Here is a 27,498-nt window from a genome sequence, read left to right as displayed (position 1 = left end):
TCAGTGGAATTCAACTGGAACTGAGCTGAGTTCAATCAAGAAAACATTTTATATATCTTATTTGACTGGTACAAAAAAAAACAACTTAGAATGTTTTGTCAGTTTAATCTGCTGTTATTAAAACTCAATACATGAAAACCTAAATATTTTTGCTGTTGTAAAAATAGGTAGTCAGCAAAATCAAAACCCACCTGACGTATAAGAAAAACAGAGTCCATATATTGAAACACAGAGTCTCTTTGATCCTGCTGAATGCTGAAGAAGCTGTTTTATATTTGTTATAAGGTGCTTGTGCAACTAAAATACCCAATAATCTGACTAATAATTGCTTGAATGTAACTTAATAAAGCACATCTTACAAGGTTTAGATTACAATTTTCAAATACTACTGTGGGTTTGTAGGATCAGAATGACCAATCCATTGCTAGTGCTGTTAAATAAATGTGTACATATGGGAGGTCTCCCTTGTTTATTCTGGTGAGGGACAAATCTGTCTGGATTGTTTTTTTCTCCGCCCTTCAAATACAAAATCTTCTTATTCTTGCTTGTTCAGGAAGCCATCCAACACCAGTCCTTCTTTAACCCTAAGAGGAAACTGGAAAGAGGAAATGTGGATGAAGCCTTTGAAAAAGTGGATTGTATTCTTGAAGGTAAAACATTGTAAAGCAAGCTATGAATTAACACTAGTGTGACAACCCATTGGGCATGTTGTGACAGAGCCTTTAAAGTAGGCAGGTTCAGGCCAACCAGACACACCAAACACACAGGTGTAAAGTTCAAACGACACTAGTGTTTTTTTATTTATTTTACAGTGCATGCAAAACAAAAGTCTAAGCCCCTCTTTGAACTTCTGACTATCTTCGTCTTCTCGGAGTCCCTAACTATCAAAGCTGAGCAGGTGAACTGCTTGCTGACTTCAGACAAACAATTTAAAGATCTCCCCTGAGACTCTTTGGTCTTTGGTTAATTCATCTCCCTTGGTTAAGTGGAGAATAGAGGTACACAGCAGACAGCAGACATGATTCCAACTGAGATGCTCCTTCATGCTTTTTATAAGGTCACATGACCAATTGTTTTCAAGCAACTGGTCAGGTGACTGAGAGCGTTAGCCCATTCCTCCACAGGGGGAATTTAACACTATTATTGACATGGCTGTTATAACACTAAACACATAACTCAACAGGATGATTCATTAAGCACAAAAACATTTCTATTCTTTTTATTTTTTACCTTTCACTGTGGAATAAACTGCTACTTTTTCTTTTCCAGCTCTCTAATTTTATACTAATAATGGATTAAATGTTTGGATAAAAAACAATTCACCCAATCAAAGCCTTGGAAAGGTCAGTTATTGGTAGTTGAAACATGAGATGTGTACAAATTCTCTGCAATTGTCTGTCAGTGACAGGGTTGTTCCAAAGTCTACACATTGGTGGTCCAGAATGGGTTTTGTCATTAGCCAACCACAAAAGGCCAAAAACATCAAGAGCTGAGTGGCTTTGACTCTGTCAGGACAAGCTGTAAACAAGTTTTTTTATCTGTTAACAGGACAGATTTACATGGGTGGGCAGGAGCACTTTTATATGGAGACACAAGGTGTCATCGCTGTTCCAAAAGGGGAAGATGGTGAAATGGAACTTTTTGTGGCAACTCAACACGCCGCATACACCCAGGTAAGACACTTTTGCTTTAAACCTGGCTGTACTTTAACACATGTAGTATTATAAAATTAATAAAACTTAGAATATAAATACGAAATCTGAGTAGATCTTTAATTTATTTGGAGCTTTGAAACTTAAATTATCATCTCATTTGAAACCCTCATGGTTTCCAGATTTGTCAGTCTTGTAATCTGTTGATATAATGCGGAAGAGAGCAAGAGTTTCTTACTGCAGAGAATGGCCAGAGTGCAGGAGTTAAAGTATTAGGCCAAGGAATATAATTCCATTATTGGAAAAGTACTTATTTCTGGTGAGGTTCTCTGCAACCCAGAGTCTATCCCAAAAGGATAGGGCACAGGCTTGGGCCACACACATAAGCAAACAGGCACATTTTGTTGACAAGATTAATGGCACGCACAGAGATTATCAATACAGCATTGGGGCCTTGCTTTAATTCCAAGTGTCAGCGTGGGGTTTGCATGATCTCCTCATCTTTATGTGAGTTTCCACTGGGTGCTCCGGTTCCCTCCTCACAGTCCAAAGACATACTGGTAGTTTAATTGACTTCCGGGAAGATTTGCCCTGGTGTGAGCGTGATGGACTGGCATCCCATCCAGGGTGTATCCTGCCTTGTGCCTGCTGCTTGCTGGATTAGGCTCCATCTCCCCCACAACCCTGTATTGGATAAAGCTGTTAGAATATTGATGGATTTATCTAGCCAACATGCTTACTATTAGATGAGAGGAAACCAGTGTCCACCCAATTTATTTTTCAATTACTGTATTACTTTACCAGAGTTGTGACTGGAATGCCTTGAATTGTTCTCTGCTCCTCAGTGTTACAGTAGTTGTTTTACAGCCTCTGCTGCAATTGGTGATTACAGTAAACCAGATAATCTTTACATTCTTATCTATGTCATGAATGGTAATGATTATAAAAGTGAATAGAGCTTTAGTTGCATGATAATACTCACAGCCAGAGGAAGACTCTTTATCAGATGAGCAAATATGTATCATTTGGACCATGATAGTGCTGCAGGGTGGGTTTATTAAGCCCTTTTTGTTTTCAATCAATTGAGCATATTACATCAGAGATGTAATATGTTTGAACTGAAAGGAAAAAGAGGCCTGTTATATAAAGAAGACAACAGACTTGACTTGATTAGATTGGAAAAAGCAAGGAAACATGGAAACAGTTCTGAACATGGAAATGGCCATCCTTGATGTGAAGGAGGTACACAATAAGAGACATCTCAATAAAAGCAGCACAATCCTTTCTCTCTCAGCCACTTCCATTACACCGTCAGCATGAAAGATTGTCAGTTTTGTGTAAAAGTATTTCCCACAAAATCCCTTTTGGCAGAACAGCCTTTTACTGCATGTTGCTAAGAAGACACCCCCATGCGCATCACAGAAAGCAGAACATCACATAAAATCAGAGAACATTTTTTCTTCTTTGCCTCCTGAGATGTGGACAGATGAAATTCTATACTGTGCTGCTGTTTTTAATTTCTTTTTGCCCAGGAGGTGGTAGCACTCACTTTGGGCACTAATGCCAATAAGGTCACATGCCATGTGAAGAGGGTGGGTGGAGGTTTTGGTGGAAAGGTAATGAAGATTGCAGCTATTTCTGCAATAACAGCGACGGCAGCACACAAGTAAGTACATTTTGTTCACTGTTTACCTTTAGAAAATGCTTTCACCACCACAATTTAAATATTATAAGTACTGTACTGAATTGGATTGTACACCAATAAAGCAATAAAGATTGCTGGACCAAAATGTTCTTGATTTGAAGCATTCAGAGCAGTAACGTAAACTACAAAAGAAATTAAAGCATGAACTGAGCATGCTTTTATCTAATTAAACGGGAACAGTAATGCTATTTGTACATTTCACATGTGTACATTACAAAGATTCAGCATTGATGAGTGCATTTCAAGCTGCAATAAAAGAGAATGTAAACTGTGACTTCACAAATCACCAATTTATATCACAAAATAGACTAAATTTCCAGGTATGCTCAGTGTCATGTTCTGTGATTCAGAATTTGGCATGACAACTTCCTGTGATGTGTTATTACATTGTAAACAAGCAGGTTTGTAAATACATCTCTTTCAATCCAATAGAATTAGTGTTCTCGACTTCAGATGGTTTAGCAGACAAATATTACTTGCTTGTTAACTCTGCATGCAGATCACGTTGGAACATTTCTGTGGTGAAATGTCTGCTGCACAACCCGTACTTATTTGCTCATTCTGTGGATTGCATTACAATAGTCATTACAGTGACTAGTGAGCAGGAAGGTGCTGCATCACGTTGCAATTCATGGGAAGTCTAATGCAATTTCACAACTGCATGCTGACCTACAGTACTTTCACAAAGTTCACGATTTTGTGATTAATTCAAAATTTGTAAAATAATGTCAATAAATGTATTTTGTTACCGAGATTTAATAACATTAAACATTGGGACTGCAGTTCCCATTTAATGGCTCTAAGTATTAATGAACAACCATTTCTGAATTTCCAAAAAACACAAATGGCAAATGCACGTTGTGTTTCTATAAGATGGCATCGGAAAATGACCAAATTAATTCATCCTGATACCACACAAATTGAATATCCCTTTGCCCTGGTAAGTGTAAGAGAGACCAACTATCAGTGCTCTGAATTTTGAAATTCATTCTGCCGTTTGCTGTTTCTTTCGTGGTGACCTCACGTTTTAAAAAGGTCATCCTCAGAAAAGCAGAAATGATCTTTGTGTTGCTATACTTCTGTGTGTGGTTTAAACATCAATTGTGTGATTGTCTGTATTACAATTCTTAAGACCAAGATATAACATTCATACAATACTTGTCAAAGCAGCTCTTCTATAGCAGGTATCTGTGTATAAAACTGTAGTCGTATTTCTAATTTTATTTCAATTAAATGTTGCTCATCCAGAACTGCAGTTAATTACTCTCTTTGTGGAAATCATCCTGCACAGTAAGGCCTGGAGTGGAACATAATTTCAGTATATGTTGACATAGTTACAGTATGTGATGTACAATTATGAAATCTTGACACTGTCAACGTTGAGTTTTTTCAGGAGTCATAAGATTAGGTGATTTTCTTTCTGTAGTGGAAGAAAACAACGGAAGTGATTTTTCAGTGAGTGGATGGAAACACGATCTTTACTGTTTGGTCTCTGTGACAACACATCACTGTCAGCAGGTTCTTATGTTCTCATCATGTTGCTGCTAAAGGCACCAACTGAGTTATAAAAGCAGACCTCTCCGTTCACTGGGCCAGCCTGCCCCCTGGTGGAACTGGAGAGCTGTGTTGATATCTACTCAGGCAGCCTCAGGTTTTGATAAAAGTGGTTTTGGACATGTGTCTAATTTAATTAGTGCTCCAGTATGGTAATGAAGCACTCAGAGTGAAAAATATCAGACCTTTTTTGTATTCAACGACCAGAAGGCACCATTCCCAGCCTGAGGCATATTTGGGTGTTTTTTAATTGTATGAATGACATTCAATAAAATTATCTGTCATTAAAAATGAGCATAATTCTAATGTAGGTGATGAAAATAGATTTAAAAAAACTATTCTGGGCTCTTCAAAAAGGTGGTATGATGGTGCAGTGGTTAGCATTGCTGCCTTGTAGCACTGTGGTCCTGGGACCAGTACTGGACCTGGGGTGCTCTGTGTGTGGGGTTTGTACAGTACATCCTCCCACAATTCAGCTACATGCTGGTAGGTTAATTGCCTCCTGAGAAAACTGGCCCTGGTGAGAGTGTGATGGATTGGTGTCCTATCCAGGGTGCTTCTTGCCTTGTGCCCGTTGCATGATGGGATAGGCTCTGACTCCCCGGCAACCATGTTTTAGGTAAAGTGGTTAGAAAATGGATGGATCCTTTTCTTTTATCCCACCCTGAATAGTTGGGCTCCCCTATTCCTTTTTGTCCTATTTCCTTTCCTTTGCTATATTTTTTATGTATTTGTACTGTAAACCTAATCTGTCCTAGGTTATTGTGTTGGAATTGTGTGATTTGTACAATATGTTTTCATTTGTATTCTGTTGACTTAATTTTCTTTGTACCGTTTCAATGCATGTTTTGTGTATTGCATAAGAAGGAAAAAAAGAAAAAAAAAGGAAATGAGTAGATGCGGTTTTTGAAATCCAATGACATGATTTTTAAAGTATGCTGTGCCTACTGTGTGTATACCATTTTCAGTACTGTAAGTCGCATTACTTCAACGATTGATTAGGGGCACCACAAAACTCCAGGTTGCAGATAATACAGATACTTTCTTATGAAAAGATTATGACTGGGGTGTTTCTGTCTTTCCTGAAGGACAGGCCGTTCGGTGCGCTGTGTGCTGGACAGAGGGGACGATATGCTGATCACTAGTGGAAGACACCCCTTTCTGGGTAAATACAAGGTAATTTCCAAAGCATAGACTTTACTACATATTTATGCCATTCTTACAGTCCTCGGTTATTCATTCACATGATGTCTTGCCATAGGTGGGATTCATGAATGATGGAACCATACTTGCAGCAGACATTACCTACTACAGCAATGGAGGAAGCACTTTGGATGAGTCTTCCTTTGTATGTCCACATTACAATTTACTATGCAATAGTACAAGTACATGGCATTACTGTGAGGTTCTGTGATTGGTATGTGAGTAAAGGAAAGATATTTAAAAATTAGGTTCTTATATATAGAATTGCTTTGATGAAAATGGATCCCTTTGATTATTCTTGTTGTTTTTGGGTTAGATTATGGAAAAAGCCCTGCTACACATGGACAATGGTTACAAAATCCCTAACCTGAGAGGAAGGGGCCTGGTCTGTAAAACGTATCTCCCATCGTACACTGCCTTCAGGGGGTTTGGAGGGCCTCAGGGTCTGACGATCATTGAGAGTGTGCTACATGAAGTGGCAGCCAAATGTGGCCTTCCTGCTGAGAAGGTGAGAGAAATATACTGTATATTTCGGCATCTATATTTCAGCATTCTCAATGGAATGGTTGTGCTATTTTGAGAAATGAAGTTAAACCAGTTTATGGCTGTTAAGGAATGTAGAAAATGACACCATATAATATATAAGTGCATTAGTCAGCATACTAATACTAATATTAAGCAGTGCATACTGTAGCTGTGTCACTTAGCCATTCAAGTTTTACTCCAGAGATGACATCCCTACCAATTCATAACAGATTAAATTAGCAAACTGCTCATTGGTGTTTTATATAATGCTAGGCAACATCAATACAACTCATTTGGGTTTGGGAGGTAGAAAAGGGAAGCACACTCATCCTGAAGGACACACTAAGGCCAATATTAAAGATAAGTGAAGAGAATTAGAATTGAGAAAAAATGTACCAGTCATGAAATAGGATGTAACTATTCCTATGACCACAGAACTTCAATACTGTGTCTCTAGGTGAGGGATATAAACATGTACAAGGAACCATCTTACACTCACCACAAGCAGCTGGTCGACCCTCATAACATGGTGCGCTGTTGGGAGGAGTGTCTGAAGAAGTCGGCCTATCAGAACAGGAGGCTGGCCATCGAGGAGTTCAATGCCCAAAACCGCTGGAAGAAGAGAGGCATCTCCGCAGTGCCACTGAAATTTGGCATTGGCTTTTCCAAAGGCTTCTACAACCAGGTGCAGCAGCTCTTTCTCAGTTGGTTTCTAAAGTGTGAAAACAAACGAACCCATTTTGTACTGGACTAGCTGCTCAAATTTCTGTGCGATTTAAAGTACAGTGTGGTTTGACAAAAAATCTGCATTGCATCCTTGTTAATAGTTCAGAACTTTATTCTTCATTGAAAAGGTGTTTTCCATGCAATGCACCCATTACTAATTAAAAAAAAACAACTCTGAAAAATTCTAAGAATATTTCAAAATCCCTTCAATTCTCAATGCAACTATATTATTGCGATTAGTGTAAATTATATGGAGCAACTAATTTACAGTACTACAGTTGCTGAAAATGAACATACAAGTATGTAATCCATTAGTCACTACAGAAATGCTTACTTATTGAAGACAGCTTCTTTCTTTCCTTAGGGAGCTGCCCTTATTCATATCTATAAGGATGGTTCAGTACTGGTCACTCATGGTGGCACAGAGATGGGCCAGGGTATCAACACCAAGATGATCCAGGTGGGATGAGGTGTCATTGCATCTTCTCAAATGTTATGTGGACGACAAGTCTCAATAGTCATTAGAAAATTCAGAATCTTTCTGATTTTTGAAAATAGTTTATAGTTCAAAATCACTCAAAACTGTTAAAAAAGCAGCAGCATGAATCACGAGCACTGTTTATAAAGGATATTAGAAAGTACAAGAGAGAGAGATGGGCAGGAATATTGCAATTGAGGCTAAAGTAAATAATGAAACATTCTTTCAGTACTACAACAAAGGATCCAGTAAAATGTATTTAGGACATCAAATTTCTAGATAAGGAAGTGGCTGATGTACATAAATGAACAATTTCATTCAGGTATTTACTGTGAAGAAGACAACATTACGCCTCAGGCAGTGGAGGGACAAAGCTCTGTATTAAATAGCAGTAGCACAGAAGAGGCAAAAGTGTTTCAAGTTGTAGAAGCACTCAAGTTTAATATATCCCCAGGGCCCGATGGTATCTTACTAATTGTCCCCAAGGAAACAAGAGATATTATTCAGAAGCCATTGATGCAACTCTTCCAACAGTTTCTCAAGAGAGGGGCCCATGGGATAATGCCCATCCACAAGAATGCTGACAAAACTGACCCAAGTAGTTATATACCGATAAATTTGACTACTGTTTCTGCATCTGGTTTAAAAAATAATCTGAAAAATAAAGAGCCCAGATGGAACAAAAACTATGAGACACAATGATACGCCAGGGTGGTGAACCACTGTCCTGGTGAATACTGTATTTAACATGGTTTTAGAAATGTAGGTCTTGCCAGATCAAGAGAGCAATAGGATCTTCTTCAGTACAGTATGTGCTCCACTTACCAGAGAAAGTTAAACTTACCATGAACTTTGGAACTGTGAGTTTTGAGCATCTTTCGGTAGAGTTTTGAAAGTGTCTTAGAGGGAAAGACTTGTGAATGGTAAGCAGATTAGGCATCCAACGTAATGGTCAGAAACTGTAAGAACACTAATACTAGTTGTTGAAACTAGTTGTTGACTGTTTTGTGGTGTTTTTTTCAATTTTAAAAAACTGTAAAGAACACTATTTTGAATTTTATGGCTGCATAGGTATGTCTGTTGCCCTGGACTTGCATTACATTATGACATATTATAAAATTACAATAATAATAAGAATCATCATCATCATATAGCGCATTTCCAGACACTCCCGTTGAACACCAATAATGTGTAGCACCCATCTGGAAGATATGACATCGGCCAAAGTGCACCAGTACGCAACGTGTATCCCCCATGGTGCTCCAAACCCAAGACGTTTTACAAAAAGTTTTATTGTCTGAGTACATCTCTGGTCACCTCTGTTATTCCCATGAATGGGTATTCAGAGTGACCATTGCATTCAGTATGCATTAGAAGTATACACAAAATGGCACAATGGCTATTTCTGATAATGTTACCCCCAACTTTCAGTTAGTTGTTCTCAGTATTAAATTTTACTCGAGCCAGGGCAGGTCCGGATTCTACAAGTCAAAATACACAAGCAGCTAATTCTAGACAATAATTACAAAATAGGAAAATTGGTATTGTGGCATTCAAAGGCATTAGTTGTGTGGTAAACTAATCTAAAATATCTTGAGTCTGCGAATATTAAGTATTGTATTAGGATGCCTGTGAAAAAGCGATGAACCATCATGAACTACCAAATAATTTAGATGGGATGAATGGCCTCCTCTCATTTCAAATTGTTCTTAGTTTCTTCTTATGTTTTAATGCCCTGTGGTATTTCAATAGCTTTTTAAAAAAGCTTTCTCCATGCTTAAGTATGAAGGTTTATGGGTGAGACATCGGCCAGTTCCACCTAAGCAGGAGTAAGGCACGGTGAAGGGCATTTGCTGGAAGACTTTGGTATTTTAATATAAATTCTGTACTGGTCTTTTGCAGGTTGCCAGCCATGTCCTGAAGATCCCCGTGTCTTTAATTCACATCAGTGAGACATGCACAGGAAATGTGCCCAATGCTGCCCCATCTGCAGCATCCTTTGGCACAGACGCAGTTGGCATGGCTGTGAAGGTTGTGGATATGCAAATATACCCTCCACATTCACCCATCTCTCACAGTTACTGTGAACATACTGTACAGAGAAGGTTTAATCTGATCTTCAATACAAAGCAGAGCAAATTCTGGAGTCAGAGCTCTAAGAGCACACAACCGATAAGACAAAAATAAAGAGGAGATGCAAATGGATGAAATAATTGAAGGCAAACTTTATCATCTTTAACAACATGTACAGCAGTTAGAATATCCAGTCAGGCATGATTAGAAATTAAGGCAGAGAGCACATAACCACATATTATCATGTCAAACAGGGAAGTTAGCATAATTCAATCAAAAATATTATTTTTGACGGCAGTGTCCACAAAAACAAAACCTTCAAATAATAAGTTAAAATCTGAAGTACGCATATTTAAAAACGTGTTCAAGTTGTTATTGTGAACTGTGATGTTTCGCCTAAAGGGGTGTTTCTGAATGGCTTTTAACAGTCAGGAAATGATCAAATATTTATGTGATCACGTGATAGCACAATTGCCATACTGCATAATACCTATATCGCTACGTGCGGACTTACAGTTTTAAGCAGTAGGACTGACTGCACGTGTGACTGTTAATAACGGATCCATTATTGCTTTAATCTCGAAATCCCACAAAGGTGGTCCTCATGCTTATGATGATTCTGTTCATATTTGCTAAAAATTGCAAGATTTCATTACGACCCAGTCGAAAGTAAATCCCTACGAATTCTGCACCACTGGATGTTGACACGACCATTAAACCGGAAGTGCCAGTCAAGTTTACAATAGCTTCTAGATGCGTTCAATGCACAACATAACAAGTTGTACATATACTGAAGTAATCGTTGCTATCTCGTAATTATTTTTTTTCCCTTGGTGGCAGCAATGCGCTTCCGTAGTAAAGACAAAATATACAAGCAGTACATGAAAAATCACGGGAAATAATGTCTAAATTGGAAAAACAATAAAGTGGCTTTAAAGGTATTGGTAGTGTGGCAAACCGATTATCTGCTAAATTAAAATATTAGTCCTAATAGAATATTAATATTAATATTAATTATCAATTAGGATGGCTGTGAAAAACTGATGAACCGTCTTGAGCCAATCATGAGAGAGCACCCCAAATACACCTGGGCAGAGTGGGTAAGGATTTACGATACTCACCCGACAATCAGAGTAACTGTTAACAGTCCTTTTCGGAGAAATAGCTGTTTATCTTTTCACAAACTGTCGTAATTGTACATTTCTTCAAACAAAAGTTCTCTCTTATCTGGTTTGAAAACATTTAGTCTGAAAGTATTTAAATCTGAAGCAATTTTATTTCCTCAAAAATCAAATTAGCCTAGATTTCCAGTGCAACATGTTAGCAATAACGATGGATTTGAAAAGGTCTAGGTTAATAATATTAATCATATAACTAATATTTATTTGATCAATTATGGAAGTATCATCATAACAAGAGTGATGGTGTTATAAATTGCAGTCTTACTAAAAACGGTAGTAGATGCACTGTATAGCAGCTGTGCTACTTAAAAACATACAGTGTACAGTGCCTTGCGAAAGTATTCGGCCCCCTTGAACTTTTCAACCTTTTGCCACATTTCAGGCTTCAAACATAAAGATATAAATTTTTTATTTTATGTGAAGAATCACCAACAAGTGGGACACAATTGTGAAGTGGAACGAAATCTATTGGATTTTTGAAACTTTTTTAACTAATAAAAAAATGAAAAGTGGGGCGTGCAAAATTATTCGGCCCCTTTACTTTCAGTGCAGCAAACTCACTCCAGAAGTTCAGCGAGGATCTCTGAATGATCCAATGTTGTCCTAAATGACTGATGGTGATAAATAGAATCCACCTGTGTGTAATCAAGTCTCTGTATAAATGCACCTGCTCTGTGATAGTCTCAAAGTTCTGTTGAAAGTGCAGAGAGCATCATGAAGAGCAAGGAACACACCAGGCAGGTCCGTAATACTGTTGTGGAGAAGTTTAAAGCCGGATTTGGATACAAAAAGATTTCCCAAGCTTCAAACATCCCAAGGAGCACTGTGCAAGCGATCATCTTGAAATGGAAGGAGTATCAGACCACTGCAAATCTACCAAGACCTGGCCGTCCCTCTAAACTTTCAGCTCAGACAAGGAGAAGACTGATCAGAGATGCAGCCAAGAGGCCCATGATCACTCTGGATGAACTGCAGAGAACTACAGCTGAGGTGGGAGAGTCTGTCCATAGGACAACAATCGGTCTTACACTGCACAAATCTGGCCTTTATGGAAGAGTGGCAAGAAGAAAGCCATTTCTAAAGATATCCATAAAAGGTCTCGTCTAAAGTTTGCCACAAGCCACCTGGGAGACACCCCAAACATGTGGAAGAAGGTGCTCTGCTCAGATGAAACCAAAATCGAACTTTTTGGCCACAATGCAAAACGATATGTTTGGCGTAAAAGCAACACAGCTCATCACCCTCAACACACCATCCCCACTGTCAAACATGGTGGTGGCAGCATCATGGTTTGGGCCTGCTTTTCTTCAGCAGGGACAGGGAAGATGGTTAAAATTGAGGGGAAGATGGATGCAGCCAAATACAGAACCATTCTGGATGAAAACCTGTTGGAGTCTGCAAAAGACCTGAAACTGGGACAGAGATTTATCTTCCAACAAGACAATGATCCCAAACATACAGCAAAATCTACAAAGGAATGGTTCACAAATAAACGTATCCAGGTGTTTGAATGGCCAAGTCAAAGTCCAGACCTGAATCCAATCGAGAATCTGTGGGAAGAGCTGAAAACTGCTGTTCACAAACGCTCCCCACCCAACCTCACTGAGCTCGAGCTGTTTTGCAAGGAAGAATGGGCAAGAATTTCAGTCTCTCGATGTGCAAAACTGATAGAGACATACCCCAAGCGACTTGCAGCTGTAATCGCAGCAAAAGGTGGCTCTACAAAGTATTATCGCAAGGGGGCCGAATAATTTTGCACGCCCCACTTTTCATTTTTTTATTAGTTAAAAAAGTTTCAAAAATCCAATAGATTTCGTTCCACTTCACAAATGTGTCCCACTTGTTGGTGATTCTTCACATAAAATAAAAAAATTATATCTTTATGTTTGAAGCCTGAAATGTGGCAAAAGGTTGAAAAGTTCAAGGGGGCCGAATACTTTCGCAAGGCACTGTATATATATAATTTATATGCATACTTATAAATCACTCAACACAGAGCAGTGTGGCAGTATAAACACATGATTATAAAACAAGCAATAGTGCAAGACATAACATTTGATTTTTTTAAGATGGACTATTAAATCTAATATTTGTGTTAATCCGTTTAACAGATAAAAGAGGCTTACTGTCAGAAAGTGAGCTTATCTGCAACAGGCTTCTTCATGTAAGTTATCTTCACCTTGTTTAACCCGAGGGTACATTTGTCTTCTGTAGTAAGACCAGTTACCAACAGGAGAAAATTAAGATGGAGTAACTTAATTGCTCTCCTTTTCAGTAAAGCATTTAAAGTTTTATGTGATCAATGTGATTAAGATTGAGCCCTAAACAATTATTTTCACCACAGGGGCCCGCACACAAGTGTTGACTGGGAAAAGAGTGAGGGACAGGCCTACTATTACTTCACCTTTGGAGCCTGCTGCTCAGAAGTAGAAATTGACTGCCTAACTGGAGATCATAAGGTGCCTCTCTGTTTAAAGGGCTTGAAATCAGAGAAAGTGCAATTGACTTTTTCCTCATGTCTCTTGTCATTTCCACTGTCTTTTAACTGTTACCACTTATTTTCTGAATTGCAGAATGTAAGAACGGATATCGTGATGGATGTTGGCCAAAGCCTCAACCCAGCTCTTGACATCGGGCAGGTATACATGTACTGTATGCTTTCACAACTGCTTCTGTGTGGCAGATGAAAAGATTGGCCAATAATGCAGCCAAACACAATCATCTTTGTACATTCTAAGTAATAATACAGTACATCAATGTCAATAACTGCTTATCAATTCAGGGTCATGATGGACCGGAGCCTGTCCTGGGAAGCATTGGGCACCTAGCAGGAGACACCCTGGACAGGATACCGAGATACACACACAGGGCACGCATAGACACAGACACTCACACCAGGGCCAATTTTACAGAAGCAAATTAAAATACTAGTAGTTTGGACTGAGGAAAATGGAGCAGCCAGACGAAAAGTGCAAAGTACTTGCAGCCAGCAGCCATATCACCCTGCAACTCACAACTGGCAACCCACTGCTGCTAAGTAGGTGTGAGCCTGGTCAGTACCTGGATGGGAGACCTCCTGGGAACAACTAAGGTTGCTGCTGGAAGAAGTGTTAGTGGGGCCAGCGGGGGGTGCTCACCCTGTGGTCCATGTGGTTCCTAATGCCCCAGTATATTGACGGGTACACTATACTGTAAACAGGTGCCGTCCTTCGGATGAGATGTAAAACCGAGGTCCTGACTCTCTGTGGTCATTAAAAATCCCAGGGCGCTTCTCAAAAAGTGTAGGGGTGTAACTCCGGTGTCCTGGCCAAATTTCCCATTGGCCTTTATCAATCATGGCCTGCTAACAATCCCCCTCTATGAATTGGCTTCATTACTCTCCTCCCCACTGATAGCTGATGTGTGGTGAGCGTTCTGGCGCACTATGCTGTTGCATCATCCAGGTGGATGCTGCACATTGGTGGTGGTGGAGGGGAGTCCCCATTACCTGTAAAGTGCTTTGACTGGAGTGTCCAGAAAAACCTTATATAAGTTTAAGCAATTATTATTATTATAAAGTACAGAATTGTTGTTTTTGCTAGCATTGTGAAATGCAGCATAATTTGTAGCTGGATGTTGTATGAGACAGGGATTAAAAGTATGCAGATTAGGTGAATATATTCTTGTCATAATTCTAATCAGTATATTATTAATATATATGTACTCATAATACATATATACAGTATATGAGTATATGTACAGTATGTGTATAAACTATGACAGGAACAAGTAAAGGTTTATTTCATGCTGAAAAAAGAAGAAAAGAAACACAATGTTTCAGCTGTGGGGCCTTCTTCGGGTGTGAAGAAGAGTATGAAGAACACCTGAAGAAGGCTCCACAGCCTTGTGGATTGTGTTTCTTTTCTCCTCTTTCCAGTATGGAATAAACCTGTACTTGTTCCTTTGCAGCCTACGCATGCTGACGCAGCTCCCTACTTGAACTAAACCATGACAAGACTGGTACTGCCTTGAAATGTGAGGATCCTGGGAAGGAAACTGATTAACTGACATGAGTCCTGAGTCATGTTTGTGAATCAGTCTATCCTGGGACATCAAACTCCCTCCTGACAGGACCTAATTTAGGGCTGGGTAGCATCAGTGTCAGAATGTCAATAAGGTGGTCAGTAAGGATTATTAATATAATTAGTTATACATGATCGTAATAGCATAGAGAAATATAAAACGTTATTTTGTTTTTCAGATTGAAGGGGGTTTTGTTCAGGGGCTTGGACTGTACACCATTGAGGAGCTGAAGTTCTCTTCAGAGGGAGTTCTTCTGACAAGAGGCCCATCGGATTATAAAATTCCTGCGCTCTGTGATATCCCACCCCAGCTGAATGTCTCTCTCCTGGCAAATTCAATTAACCCACATGCAATCTACTTCTCAAAGGCAAGTTGATTCTACATTTGACTTTTTCTCACATACAGTACTTCCATAAGTTAAGAGAATCTGTGGCAAAGCCACATAGACGTGCACTGTACAGTTGAGTTCAGCTGAGCAGTCTGAATTAGAGCTATCTGATTTAATATTTAAACTGAATAGTGAAACCAAATAAGACCATATAATAAAACTCATTTTACTAATACAATTGTAAATGTGTTTTACTGTGATGTGATCTGATGAGAGCTTTAGATTCTGTGAAATGAATGTAGTGCAAGTACAAAATAGTACAGGTAATAAGGAAAAATGAGGATTTTGCAAACAAAGATCCTAGATATGAAATGTAGGATATTCATTAAAATATGACAGCCTTTGGAGCCTATAGTATATTGCAACTAGAAGGATGAGTGGGATTCAATCTGATCGGCTTTTTTCATGAAGATGTTCCTTAGAGGGAGGGTGGAGCACATTCTTTATGAGGTAAGACATATATTTCAAGACATGAAATACCTGTGTTCTATGCTACATGTTAAAAGCAGGGGTTTTATTTCAAGTGCCTTGTTTAGTTCTTAAATGAGATGGAACTTGTGCTGCTTTATTGCAGGGCATTGGCGAGCCAACTGTATTTTTTGGGTGCACCATCTTTTTTGCCATCAAAGAGGCGATTGCTGCAGCAAGGAAAGACAGTGGGCTGAGTGGTAACTTTCCCCTGAACTCTCCAGCCACACCAGAGAAGATCTGCTTGGCCTGTGTGGATCAGTTCACACAAATGGTATGGCTTTCTGATTAAAAGTACAGTATTTTTCTTATTTAAGACTCGAGAGTGTTCCAAACAGATCACCAGTAAGTAACATTGTTCAAAGAATCCCGAATGCAGTGATACATACTCCTGATCCTGGAAATCCAGTGTTCCAAATATTTGTTTTACATAACCTACAAAATTTGACAAGAGTTGTAATTTAGACCAATTAACCCAATGATTGATTCGGTAAAGTCAGTAGGAGTTTAGATGCAATAAAAACCAGATCAAGTGGGTTAGATCTGTTGTGCTAAAAAGTATACCAGTGTCCTTGTGCATGGGTGATCAAATGAAATGATTTTGCATACAACCAGAACAAACAGGTCCTCTGGTACGTAAAACAGGCTCACCAATGCTAAAATATCAAAGAGGCTTTTTTGATGTTAGTAACACATTCAAGGTGAACTGGCACAGAAGGTGTAAGAGTGCTCCTGATTCTTTGTGGTATCTTATCTTATGAATAGTGATTCATTGACTTATGATAATGAACGATTTATCCATGATTTTCTTATTCTTAATAAAGCCGTTTTCTGTAATTTGCACTATCCCCATAGGTCTAATTCAATTAATGAAAGGCGTTTGTAATCAGGGCCGGATTTTGGTGTTAGTAGGCCCTAGGCACTTTCACTCCGAAATGTGCAAAAAGAGGGGTAAATGCCAATCAAATTACATGATTGACATGATGCACTTTAAACTGTTCTAATGCTAAACCACGTGATCGATGGAGCGAGTCGAGCAACCATCACTTCGATACTTCTAGTTTCTAGAACACCCGCTAGATAGCATATGATTATTGACTTGGAGCATCTAGAGTCGATCGCAAGCATCGCAAGCAAGCATCGCAAGCAGCTTGTTTTTCGTTAGTCACTAGTGTTTCCCTCCTTCGTAGGCCCTTAAAATTTCATAAGCCCTAGGCACTGTGCCTACAGTGCTTAATGGGAAATCTGGAACTGTTTTCATATTTATAAATAAAAAATATTTTGTCAATTTTTTTTACAGTTCCTTGCAAAAGTATTCAGTGCACAGTTCTTATTTTGTTTCTGGACAGCCTGCAGTCATGACACTTTGAAATTGCATTTAATATTGTTATATACACAACATACTCCACCCATTCAAAGCAGAAAAAAGATCTTAGATAATATGAAAGAAAAATTGAAACTTCATGACTGCATAAGTATTCATACTCTTTTCTGTTGCCAGTCTAAATTAATTTATGCAAGGAGAATTAACAAAACAAGATACGGTATTAATTGAGGAGCCTCTTTTTTGTGCATTAACTGTGGTTCAAAATAAATACACCTGTCTCTTTATTCAAAATGCAACTTTTATGCTTAAGATTCGAACATGAAGATCAAGGACATCTAAAACAACACAGGAACAAAGCTGTATAAAGGCACAGATCGGGAAAGAGTACAAAAACATTTTAGACCCTTAATGTTTCTTTAATCATGGTGAAGTTGATCATGAAGAAGTGAAACGCACACAGACATGCGAAGATCAGTTACTCCAAAATGAGCAGCTGGGCAAGGATGAGACGGATGAAGGAGGCCCATATGAGTCCAATGTTGACCTTGAAAGCATTACAAAGTTCAGTAGCTGAGATAGGAGAAAATGTCCTTGGATCAACAATATCCCACTCACTCCACAAAGGGGAACTGTATGGATTTGAAATAGTAGCTAAGTGAAACAGCAAAGTTGTGACAAAAGGTTTTGTTGTCAGATGAGACCATAAAACTGTCACTTTGTGATTCAAAGTACCAAGGAATTTATCTGACACAAACCTAGCTCAGTCAAAACCATTCATACAGTCAACCATGGTAGTGTTGGAATGATGTTATAATTCTGCTTCTCATTAGCAGGGAGTAGGAAGCTTGTCAAAGATGAACATAGATAGAGCAATTTACTGGAAAATCTTGAAGACCTAAAACTGGGACAAAGATGATCAAAAGCACATGCCAAAAGCTACACTGAAGTAAAAGAAAATAAAAGTCCTGTGTAAAATACAGTTGTAAATGAGTGAAACAAAAACTTGACAACTGCTGTTCTTAAGCAGGCTCAAGATCTTGAGCTAATCTGCCAAGAAGAATGGGAAAAATTGCTACAAGCTTGTGCTGGGTAAAACAATGCACCAAGCTTGTGTTGTGTTGTTTTACTCAAAAAACATCACAACTGTAATAGCTGCCATAGGTGCTTCCACCAAATATTCATTTGGACTCCAAGGGCCCAATGTTTATGCAATCAAGATATTTCGGGTAGGGGGTTCATTGTTTTTCATATTTTAGTTTAGTTTTGCTGGCATACCTTACAGTATCTTGGTCTTAGTAGTCTTCAGTTTGAAAAAATCAGGTTTTAAATACAATGTTATAAGCTATCAGTATCAAAGATGCACTTATATGAAGTTTTATGTGCACATTGAGTGACTGAATATCCTGCAAGCTGAGAATTAAGGGCTGCCATTTTTGTCTTGCTTTTTCAGGTACCTGCTGCTGAGCCTGGAACTTTCATTCCATGGGCTATTGATGTGTAAAGAGAGTACACAGATCCCAAGTGTCTTACATGTATCAGTGTATGTTTTAAAATACCGTTTCTTTGCATTTTATACTTCTCCTATCAAACTCGTGAAATTGTTCAATTTTCTTTCTTGTCTTCTGTTGTTATCTAATGCTTGACTGTTTTCTCTTATCCAATACTAACAATAAAAAAAGTTCAACAAAGACCTTTCAATTCCAAGTATGTTTTTTTGTCTTGTTTTTCATTTTATTTCTCTCTGTGGCATAACACATATGGTTATATGTTGCTAACAGTGGTGAAAATAGAACTACAACTTTGAGTGGCACTATTTTGTCTGCACCAAAGACAAATGTCTTTCATATTACCCTATCAGAATGTACTTTCAAAGTTAACATTGACAGTGAAGTACTGTAGGGACAAAAGGTGGAAACTGTGAGATTTTCATTTTTGTTTTTAAATAATGGAGTCATCTGTGTCACAACAACATGTGACACAGACTTATTATGGACGGTCTAAAGGGAGAACTGCCATCCATTGTAGAAACAAACAGGTAGAGATCACAGAGATGACGATAGTAGAAGAGGATACAATTGATTCCCCTTTGTGTTTCCCACACAGTAGACAATATAATTTATCATGATAATACAGTATGTCATGTCATGTAATTGCCAAACAGCTTTATACCATACGGCGTGATAATATGTGCAGTTGAAATAGTTTTTGGTATAAAATAAATAAAATGAATCCTATGTTTGTCATAAAAATGACATGCCTACAAGCAGCCTTTTATTATAACAGTTAAAGAGTGATGTTATAGTGTGTAAGAAAGTCCTCCTACCCTCTGCAATATTAAGGAGCAGATCTTTCAGTATTATGATGCACCTCTATCAACATGATGTTTCTTTCACAGTTCTATGATGATAATAAGATACTGTGCACTGAGTTGCAAATGATTTTGTTATATGTGAAAATCAGAACAGATGAATGGCCTATCCATGATCATATTAATGTTGCATTAATTATATTATAAGTATTTATAATATAATGATATATGCCCATAAATGTGTTCATAGAACACAGCATGTTGCAGCTTTCCAATATCATTAATATTTCACACCCGGTTGGAGTCTGTCCTTTATTTTCTCTGTGATTATGAAGTCTATGTTCATTGTACGTGTCAGCTGCATTGCAGATCTTTTTCTTGTATAGCAATGGTGAACAGTACCAAAAAACATTTTATAGATCATTTCACACCTCAGTGGATATTTCACCAGCTCATGTGATTAATTAGCGCTATGTTCTTGGTGTTTCCGTGTTTTCTGTCTTTGCCTTATTGTCTACAGGGTTTTCAGTTTATGTTTTCACCAGTTGCCATGGTAAGAAGATATTGTAAGAAATTGAAACAGATTAATAAGCAACATACTTACAATAACACAGCATCCTCTTGTTTAATAAATTACAAATGTTAGATGAAACACCTCACATATTGTATATAACAGCTAGCTTCACAACAATGTAATTATTCTATTTTATTAGTAGGCATTAGGGTGGTGTGGTGGCACAGTGATAAGCAGTGCTTGGGGCCTAAGGTTCAATTCCTCGGGTGCTATCTGTATCGAGTTTGTACAGTATGTTCTCCTTGTTTTCATGTGGATTTCTGCTGGGTTCTGTGGTTTCCTCCCAAAAGCACGGAGATTATGGACCTTGTGTCTGTGTGTCCTTCATGGTGTATCCAACCTTGCACAAGATAGGCTCCATCTCCCCCATGACCCTAAATTGGATGAAGCCATTAGAAAATGAATGTATCAGTAGGCATTTTTTTCAGTTTATCGATATCTTTGTGCTGATTGTGTATCACAACATTTAAGCGTTAAACACTGATGATTACTGCTGACACTCTTAAATTATGTACAGTACATGTTTTAAATACATTTTATATACTGTACCTGTTTACATTAAATGCCATTTGTTATTACTACTTACTATTTACTAATTTACTATTGTATTCCATACAATTTCTGACAAAAAAATTGCCACAGCATGGCATTCACACATATATTAATTTTCTCGCAGGCGTTTCACCTGCCTTACTTAAGAGGCGGCAGCACGGTATATCTAAGTACTATAGAAAACACTTAGTTTTTATCAGCCACTGTTTTAATTCCGTGTCATTTCCAGCACAGTACATCTTGAGTTCACACAGACGTAAAAATGTGGTCGTGTGCGCAGACTCTGGTGCTCCACACCACCGTGATATATAGAGGGAATATAACATTCTTAGTGTTTATTTCTCACGTACTGGAAATGGCATGATATTGTACATTAAAATCAATGTTTAATGTTACATTATAAGACCACTTTTCGGCTTACGATTTTGTTTTATTTACAATATTTTTAAACCTTTATGAAATAGGCTACTTTAACTATATTTTTTGTATACAAATATAGTTTATATTTTGAAGTTCGTGAAATACAGAGTCATTTCAACTGCATCCACTTGTTCAAGGACCACCGAGACCTGTCGCATCTGTTTGGTTCTGCTCTGGCCGTGACATCAGGCGCAGACTTTCCAGGAAGTGTCGTAAACTCGGAGTTTGCTAGATTTTGTGTGTTTAGTTACTGTGCTGCGGGTGCTGTTTTTTTTAGCTCTTCAAGAAAGGGAAGAAAAAGAAACTGTTTTTTTTAGTGGTGAGTACGACTATGGTTTTGAGGTATTTCAGAATTTTGACAGATTTCAATATATGGGTATCGAGCGATAAATACGAAAAAGGTTGACTTTTGAACAACATGTCCTCCGTCCCATATTCAGACGGAGAGCAAATGTGTTCATTAAAACTGAAACGGTTCGTTTCATTACGTTATTCTGAAGGTCTCAAACAGAAATATCATCTTGTGAATTTGGGAATATTTAAGCTTTTTATTAGCTGTATTAGTCCAGTTATTTTGAGGTTAGGGTACTGCAACGGAAAGAAACAGTTTCTGGCACGGGTTTGGCAGGACATTTATTAAAGTTACACACATAGGGACAGGGGAGATACACCATCACATCTACGCAGACACACGAGGGAAGAGGGCGTCTCCAGCCCTGTATACGGGCGGTTATTATATAAGATCACTTTATTGGCCATATGCAATTTCTTGGATGGGGTCAGAGCGCAGGGTCAGCTATTAGGCAGTAGGATTTCTCTGCCGGCCGCTGGATTTGAACCGGCAACCTTCCAGCCAAACAGGCGCAGATCCTAAGCCACAGAGTCACCGCACCTTTGTGGAAGATTTATGTAAGACAATACGATTTGGTATTCTTTCTTAAATTTAATGAAAGTGAAACTGAGCAGTGAGGTGTTATTTTAGAAATAGAACTGAAAAAACGAGTGCTGTGTCATGGCCGAGTGTTCTTGGTCGTTCTGCTTGTCATCGTGTGTCCATCCCTAATTTTTTAATAAGGGGATTCAGAAAACATAGTTAAGGTGGCATTTTTAAGATTTTGAAATTTTTATTTTTTATGATTCAGATTTTTTAAAAATCCAGTTATGCATGCCGATATTATTATTTATTATTTAATTGATGCCTTTAAAACACACGCCTGTAGTCCTTTCTCATATTTTCTGGAGATATTGTGGTGACAAAAATGAATTAAGTGCTTTGAGATCAATACTACTTATATAACCAGAACTGCAAGCACAGATTCTGTTCTAATTTAATCTAATTTTGTATACCTTCCAGGTGAAAGAAGAGTTTGAGTCAGCAGTTCACTTTCTTCCTGACAAAATTACATTCTTCCAGCACCATTTAATTGGATCAGAAAAAAAAGAGATACATTAAGAGAATATTGAGAGACCTCTCTCTGTTCTGCATGTTTCAGAAAATAGTACTGTGTGTTTTCTGCATCTTGGTTTTGACTGCCTTGATCATCACAGTCTCTTTATTTAAGAATTTACAAGACACGTCGTCAAACCGACAGCTGGATGGGATGTGTTCTAAGGAGACACCGGATAGTTTTAATCCCAGTGTTAGTGGAGTGGACAGTTGCAGACTCCAGATGCCCTTCAAGGAGCCTGACAAGGTAGGTCATGTGAAAGAATCAAAGGTATCTTCCAGGTAGTCCAGACACAAACTTTCTCCTTCATTCGTTCTTGGTGAAGCTGGGTCAGGCAGCTCATTCCCAGTGACACTGAAGAGGTCCTAAACCTGTTTTGAGTTTCCAAGCGCATATAGAAGTCAGCTAAAATATATGGAATATATTGCACAGTCTAGAAGTCACAGTTGGTTGTACATACGGTATATTCGTAGTTTTTTGAATGGATTTTCTGAGCAGACACCCTTATCCGGGCCACATACAACTTATCCAAAATTTACATTAAGTGTAAGTACATAGGAAGCAAATTCTTAATTTTGCAAAATAAAGTTGGAGGTGCAACATTAATGGTGCACAAAAACTAATAATGAAATGCAAAAGCAATTAGAAGTATATACTGTGAGTAGTAACATCCTTAATCATTAAATGTGTTGGGAGAAAAAATCCTTTGAGAATCATTTCCTAATTGTCATCTCTTATCTAATTACTGGGAGTTGCCAATACAGCTGCCAGGATACAGTTTATCTTAAATTCAGATTCGATTGCAGGAAGGGTCATTGATGACAGGCAGCATCATTTAAGAAAGATAAGATCATTTTATGAGCCATATACAATTTCTTGCATTAGGAATTTGTCTTTTTGCATACCCCAGCTTGCTCTCCATGAGACACAGACAGGGAGAGAAGCTTGGGGTCAGAGTGCAGGTCACAGTGCCCCTGTAGCAGCTGGGGTTAAGGGCCTTGCTCAGGGGCCCAATGGAGTAGGATTCCTTTGCCGGCCATAGGATTTTAACTGGTAACCTACCTTCCAGCCAAAAGCGCAGATCCTAAGCCACAGTGCCACAGCTCCGCCCCCTTTTTATTATTTCCACATAATAAAAAGCTGTTTGCCTTTAATTTGTGGCCAAAAGAGATTTTTGTTTATTGAATTTTAAGACAATTTTAGAGCTCTGATGAATTCACCACTAAATGGTGACTACAAGCTGCATCATCCAGATTTCAGCAACGTGAAATAAGCTTATATTGTCCACTGTAAGGCTTGTTCAGACGTTCTGTAATCCCTTCCTCCCTTTGAATCTTAAGAGAGATTTTTGAGCTGGTTAACTTTTCTATGCTGCATCAACCAGTTTTTAAAATGATCGTAGATGTTGGCTTAACTGTTAATTGCTGTGCATATAGTAAGTGGCAGAAATTACCCTATAGTAAACCTCTTGCATGCACAGATAAGTATGCAGAAAAGAATACCTGTTATTAACTAAGGCAAATAGTCAAAACAAATAGTCACAATAAGTGCCCCAATAAATTGTCTGGTAGCAGTGACTTAAAAACATGGCTGGGTGTCACTATTAATACACTACTTTAAACATGCATGCACATATATATGAATGCAGATCTTTTACAGATGAAATATTGCATATCTTCACAGATCTTTTCCTTTCCTTTTACATGAAATCCGGACCTGCCATCTTATGTGGACTTTTTCTTTATTTTTCTGTAGTTTTTTTCAATTTTAATCAATTATATAATCAAATCAGTGAAGGTTCTCCTTCAGACACTTACCTCTTGGTATCTCATGGGCAGTGTCATCTCCATCATTTGCTTAGATATTTGTCTTCCTTCACTACTTTGACCTCTTTTATTTGAAATTATATGGTATTTCACTGTCATTGTAAAATCTTCAGTTCAGTGAATGTTTAACTATACTGAGCCCTTGATGCCACACGTCATCTCAGCTCATCCCACAAATGTGGAACGGGACTATAGTCTGTCGAGTGAGGAAACCACAATTGTTACATTCCCCATGTGGAACTCCCCATGTGTGGACAACAGATTGGTCTGTTGTACACAACAGTTGATGTATCATTGTAGATATCTATGTCACACTTCCTGATGTCCTTCATGGTGCAAATCTAATCTCAAAAAAGAAAGAACAATGTACTGTATTTCTGTTGACCTATTAAATATACTTCATTTTTTCAAATTGTACTGTCATGCTCAATATTAAACACGATGAAGCTGAAGAGACCAAAATGAGGTATGCAAAGTGTGCATGAAATAAAATCTAAAAAGTCAAACGAGATGGTTGATAAGTGTAGGTAAGATTAAATGTCTTGGAGAAATAGCTATAATGTCCAGTGTAGTGCTTACAGCCTATTGCTCGGTCTTTAAGACATTATTTGAAATACCTCTCGTTTTCTGCTTGCCAGGTGTCTAATCCCTCAGTGACATTAGAGGAGAGATATGTGGCTGCCATGGTGCTCAGTGGAGCTGGAGATGCTCTGGGCTACAATAATGGGAACTGGGAATTCTCCCGGAGCGGAGAAGCGATTCATACGGAGCTGACTAAAATGGGAGGCCTTAAAAACATTGATGTGAAAGATTTTAGAGTGAGTGATGATACAGTCATGCACCTTGCCACAGCAGAGGCCTTGGTTCAGGTGGGGAACAAGCCACAGCTGCCAGATCTATATCATGTCCTTGCCCAGAAATACATAGATTGCTTGGATGACATGGATGGAAGAGCCCCTGGTAATTCAACTAAGATTTTCTACTAATATTTAACAGATTTCTTTTGTGTAATACTCTGTTGATTAATATTTACTGTGCTAACTAACAATTACAGGAAAAGTGCCTGTTCAGAAGAATGACCCAGGTAGTGGTGCACCATGCACCCAGGGCAGCATTAAAACACCTCTCCAATATACCTCTTCATATCATGACTTGAAAAGTGATACATTTCTTTGATTCAGTCCCGGGTGTCACGCCAAAAGATCAGACTGAAAAAAGAATGAACACTGCATTGATTAAGGGCTTTCACAACATCAGTTTTTTATGGAATCTTTGGTAAACTTGCAACTGAAGGGAAAGCATGAAATATCGTGGTTTGAATAGGTTGTTTTTAAAAAAAGATATAGTTTGAGCTGATAGTATAGAGAAGCTGGATGCAGAACGTTAGTGCCAGTATAGGACTATGACATAAATCACCTTTTATTGAAGAGTGACTGTCTACTGTGTCCTTATTGTAGGTGTAACATGTATTGAGACCATTCAGTTTTTGAAGCCACATGTCAAGGATGGATGGAAAATCCCATTTAACCCCAAAGGAGGTGGCTGTGGTGCGGCCATGAGGGCTATGTGCATTGGGCTGCGGTTCCCCCACCCTTCCCAGGAGGAGCAGCTGGTGGCAGTAAGCGTGGAGAGTGGGCGGATGAGCCATCACCACCCCACGGGCTACCTAGGTTCCCTGGCTACAGCCCTCTTCACCTCTTACGCTATCCAAGGCAAGCCCCTCGAGCAGTGGGGCCGGGGACTCTTCGACACATTGGAGAATGCCAAGAGCTACGTCCGTCAGTCAGGCCACTACACTGAAGATAACCTACGGGCCTGGTGAGTGCCTTACACCAGTTCAAATTGATTGTTTGTGGGGCTTAACCAGTAATTACAAAGTTATTTCATACTGTATGACAATTTTCAGCCTTGAAACAGCTGTCAAACCAAGATACTACAGTAGAGGCAAACAAATGTAGAAACCAAGAGATTTGAGCCTGAAGTGTCCGTTCGTCAAGCCAAACTTGATTATATACATACAAGGAGCATCGTATTTGAGGCTTATTGTTGTATTACTCGTAGAGGATATGGCTCTACACATCTTATATATACTTTTCTCTACACCCTAACCCTCCTGTCTGTGAAGTAGCTTTCTTGAAGAAACTCCAGGACTCAGAAAGCACTTAAAACGTTTAAGTTTTTAAACATTCCCCATCAGGGAGTTCAGCGTGAAGGTTAAAGTTTAGCATGTGGATTCAAAAGGAGGCAATATATTTCACGTTTCTGTTGTACATGGTTTAACTTCTAAGTACAGTACATGATTTTATCACAGTCGGTAACTATGTGCTTCATGGAGAATTTCAGTTAAGTTTATCATTAGAAAAAATGAATTACATTATTATTTGAATAAACAGTGGTGTTACATTTTTATAAATCCTTAAAGGAAAGAAGAAAGTTGCATAACACAAAGAACAAATTATGCCACTTATACATTTTCAGGTGTAACCCACAGTGTCAAAGAGAAGAAATATTTTAAGTCATTTTATGCCTATGTTATTGTGTTGCAGGGATTATTTTGAAAACCAATGGAAAGCCTATCTGAACAAAAGAGGAATATTGGATGGAACAAGTAAGGCCAGGTTTCCAGAGGTATATGGTGTCAAAGAGAGAGATGATTTCTATAAATCCCTGAGCTACAGTGGCTGGGCAGGCAGCAGTGGTCATGATGCACCAATGATAGCATATGATGGTCTTCTCCGAGCTGGCGACTCCTGGACGTCACTCGCTGACCATGCTTTCTTTCATGGCGGAGACAGCGATTCCACTGCCGTCATTGCTGCAGCCTGCTGGGGTGCCATGTATGGTTTCCAGGGGGTCCCTAAATGCAATTATGGAAATCTGGAATATAGGAAGAGACTGGAACAGCTTGGGAAACAGCTATATAAACTCAGTCAGACTGAGAAACCAGTGTAACTGGTTATATGAATAAATATATAGTGAATATAGAAAATATATTTCGCGAAATGTGTCGTTTTTTAAAAATATATAA

At 38.5% G+C, this 27,498-nt stretch overlaps 2 protein-coding genes across 6 annotated transcripts in view; both read left to right on the top strand.

The window, feature by feature from the left end:
* aox5 (aldehyde oxidase 5) overlaps positions 1–19,030 on the top strand; it is a 52,643-nt gene extending 33,613 nt beyond the window's left edge. The window contains exons 20-35 of one of the 2 annotated variants that reach the window (XM_006636777.3): positions 554–650; positions 1,549–1,673; positions 3,185–3,318; positions 6,000–6,087; positions 6,173–6,259; positions 6,431–6,622; positions 7,097–7,324; positions 7,730–7,825; positions 9,746–9,874; positions 10,942–11,016; positions 13,209–13,261; positions 13,442–13,556; positions 13,671–13,736; positions 15,338–15,526; positions 16,122–16,289; positions 18,793–19,030. In XM_006636777.3, the coding sequence (XP_006636840.2) occupies positions 554–650; positions 1,549–1,673; positions 3,185–3,318; positions 6,000–6,087; positions 6,173–6,259; positions 6,431–6,622; positions 7,097–7,324; positions 7,730–7,825; positions 9,746–9,874; positions 10,942–11,016; positions 13,209–13,261; positions 13,442–13,556; positions 13,671–13,736; positions 15,338–15,526; positions 16,122–16,289; positions 18,793–18,843 (1,893 nt within the window). In that variant the 3' untranslated portion in view covers positions 18,844–19,030. 2 annotated transcript variants of the gene reach the window in all.
* A 2,238-nt stretch (positions 19,031–21,268) lies between these two features.
* LOC102692964 (ADP-ribosylhydrolase ARH1) lies at positions 21,269–27,461 on the top strand. 4 transcript variants are annotated; one of them, XM_015359414.2, is made up of 5 exons: positions 21,269–21,515; positions 22,759–22,890; positions 25,109–25,430; positions 25,928–26,288; positions 27,017–27,461. In XM_015359414.2, exons 2-5 carry the CDS (start codon positions 22,798–22,800, stop codon positions 27,420–27,422), a joined length of 1,182 nt encoding a protein of 393 aa, XP_015214900.2. In that variant the 5' UTR covers positions 21,269–21,515; positions 22,759–22,797; the 3' UTR covers positions 27,423–27,461. The 4 variants fall into 4 exon arrangements, with proteins under 4 accessions (XP_015214900.2, XP_006636843.3, XP_015214901.2 ...); XM_006636780.3 differs by having other exon boundaries at positions 22,551–22,890; XM_015359415.2 differs by lacking the exon at positions 21,269–21,515 and adding an exon at positions 21,714–22,105.
* Positions 27,462–27,498: the final 37 nt, after the last annotated feature.

The sequence above is a fragment of the Lepisosteus oculatus genome, chromosome 12 (genome assembly GCF_040954835.1).
Source record: "Lepisosteus oculatus isolate fLepOcu1 chromosome 12, fLepOcu1.hap2, whole genome shotgun sequence".
NCBI classification, from domain to species: Eukaryota; Metazoa; Chordata; class Actinopteri; order Semionotiformes; family Lepisosteidae; genus Lepisosteus; species Lepisosteus oculatus.
The sequence above is the reverse complement of the archived record's forward strand: the minus strand, read 5'-3'. Positions and strand labels throughout refer to the sequence as shown.

What these genes read in the sequence shown, in the direction of transcription:
- LOC102692964 (XM_006636780.3), top strand. Translation starts at nt 22,681, where the DNA reads ATGTTTCAGAAAATAGTACTGTGTGTTTTCTGCATCTTGGTTTTGACT. An exon ending in CATGGATGGAAGAGCCCCTG is followed by an intron (nt 25,431 to 25,927) that starts GTAATTCAACTA and finishes TCCTTATTGTAG; the next exon opens with GTGTAACATGTATTGAGACC. An exon ending in GAAGATAACCTACGGGCCTG is followed by an intron (nt 26,289 to 27,016) that starts GTGAGTGCCTTA and finishes ATTGTGTTGCAG; the next exon opens with GGATTATTTTGAAAACCAAT.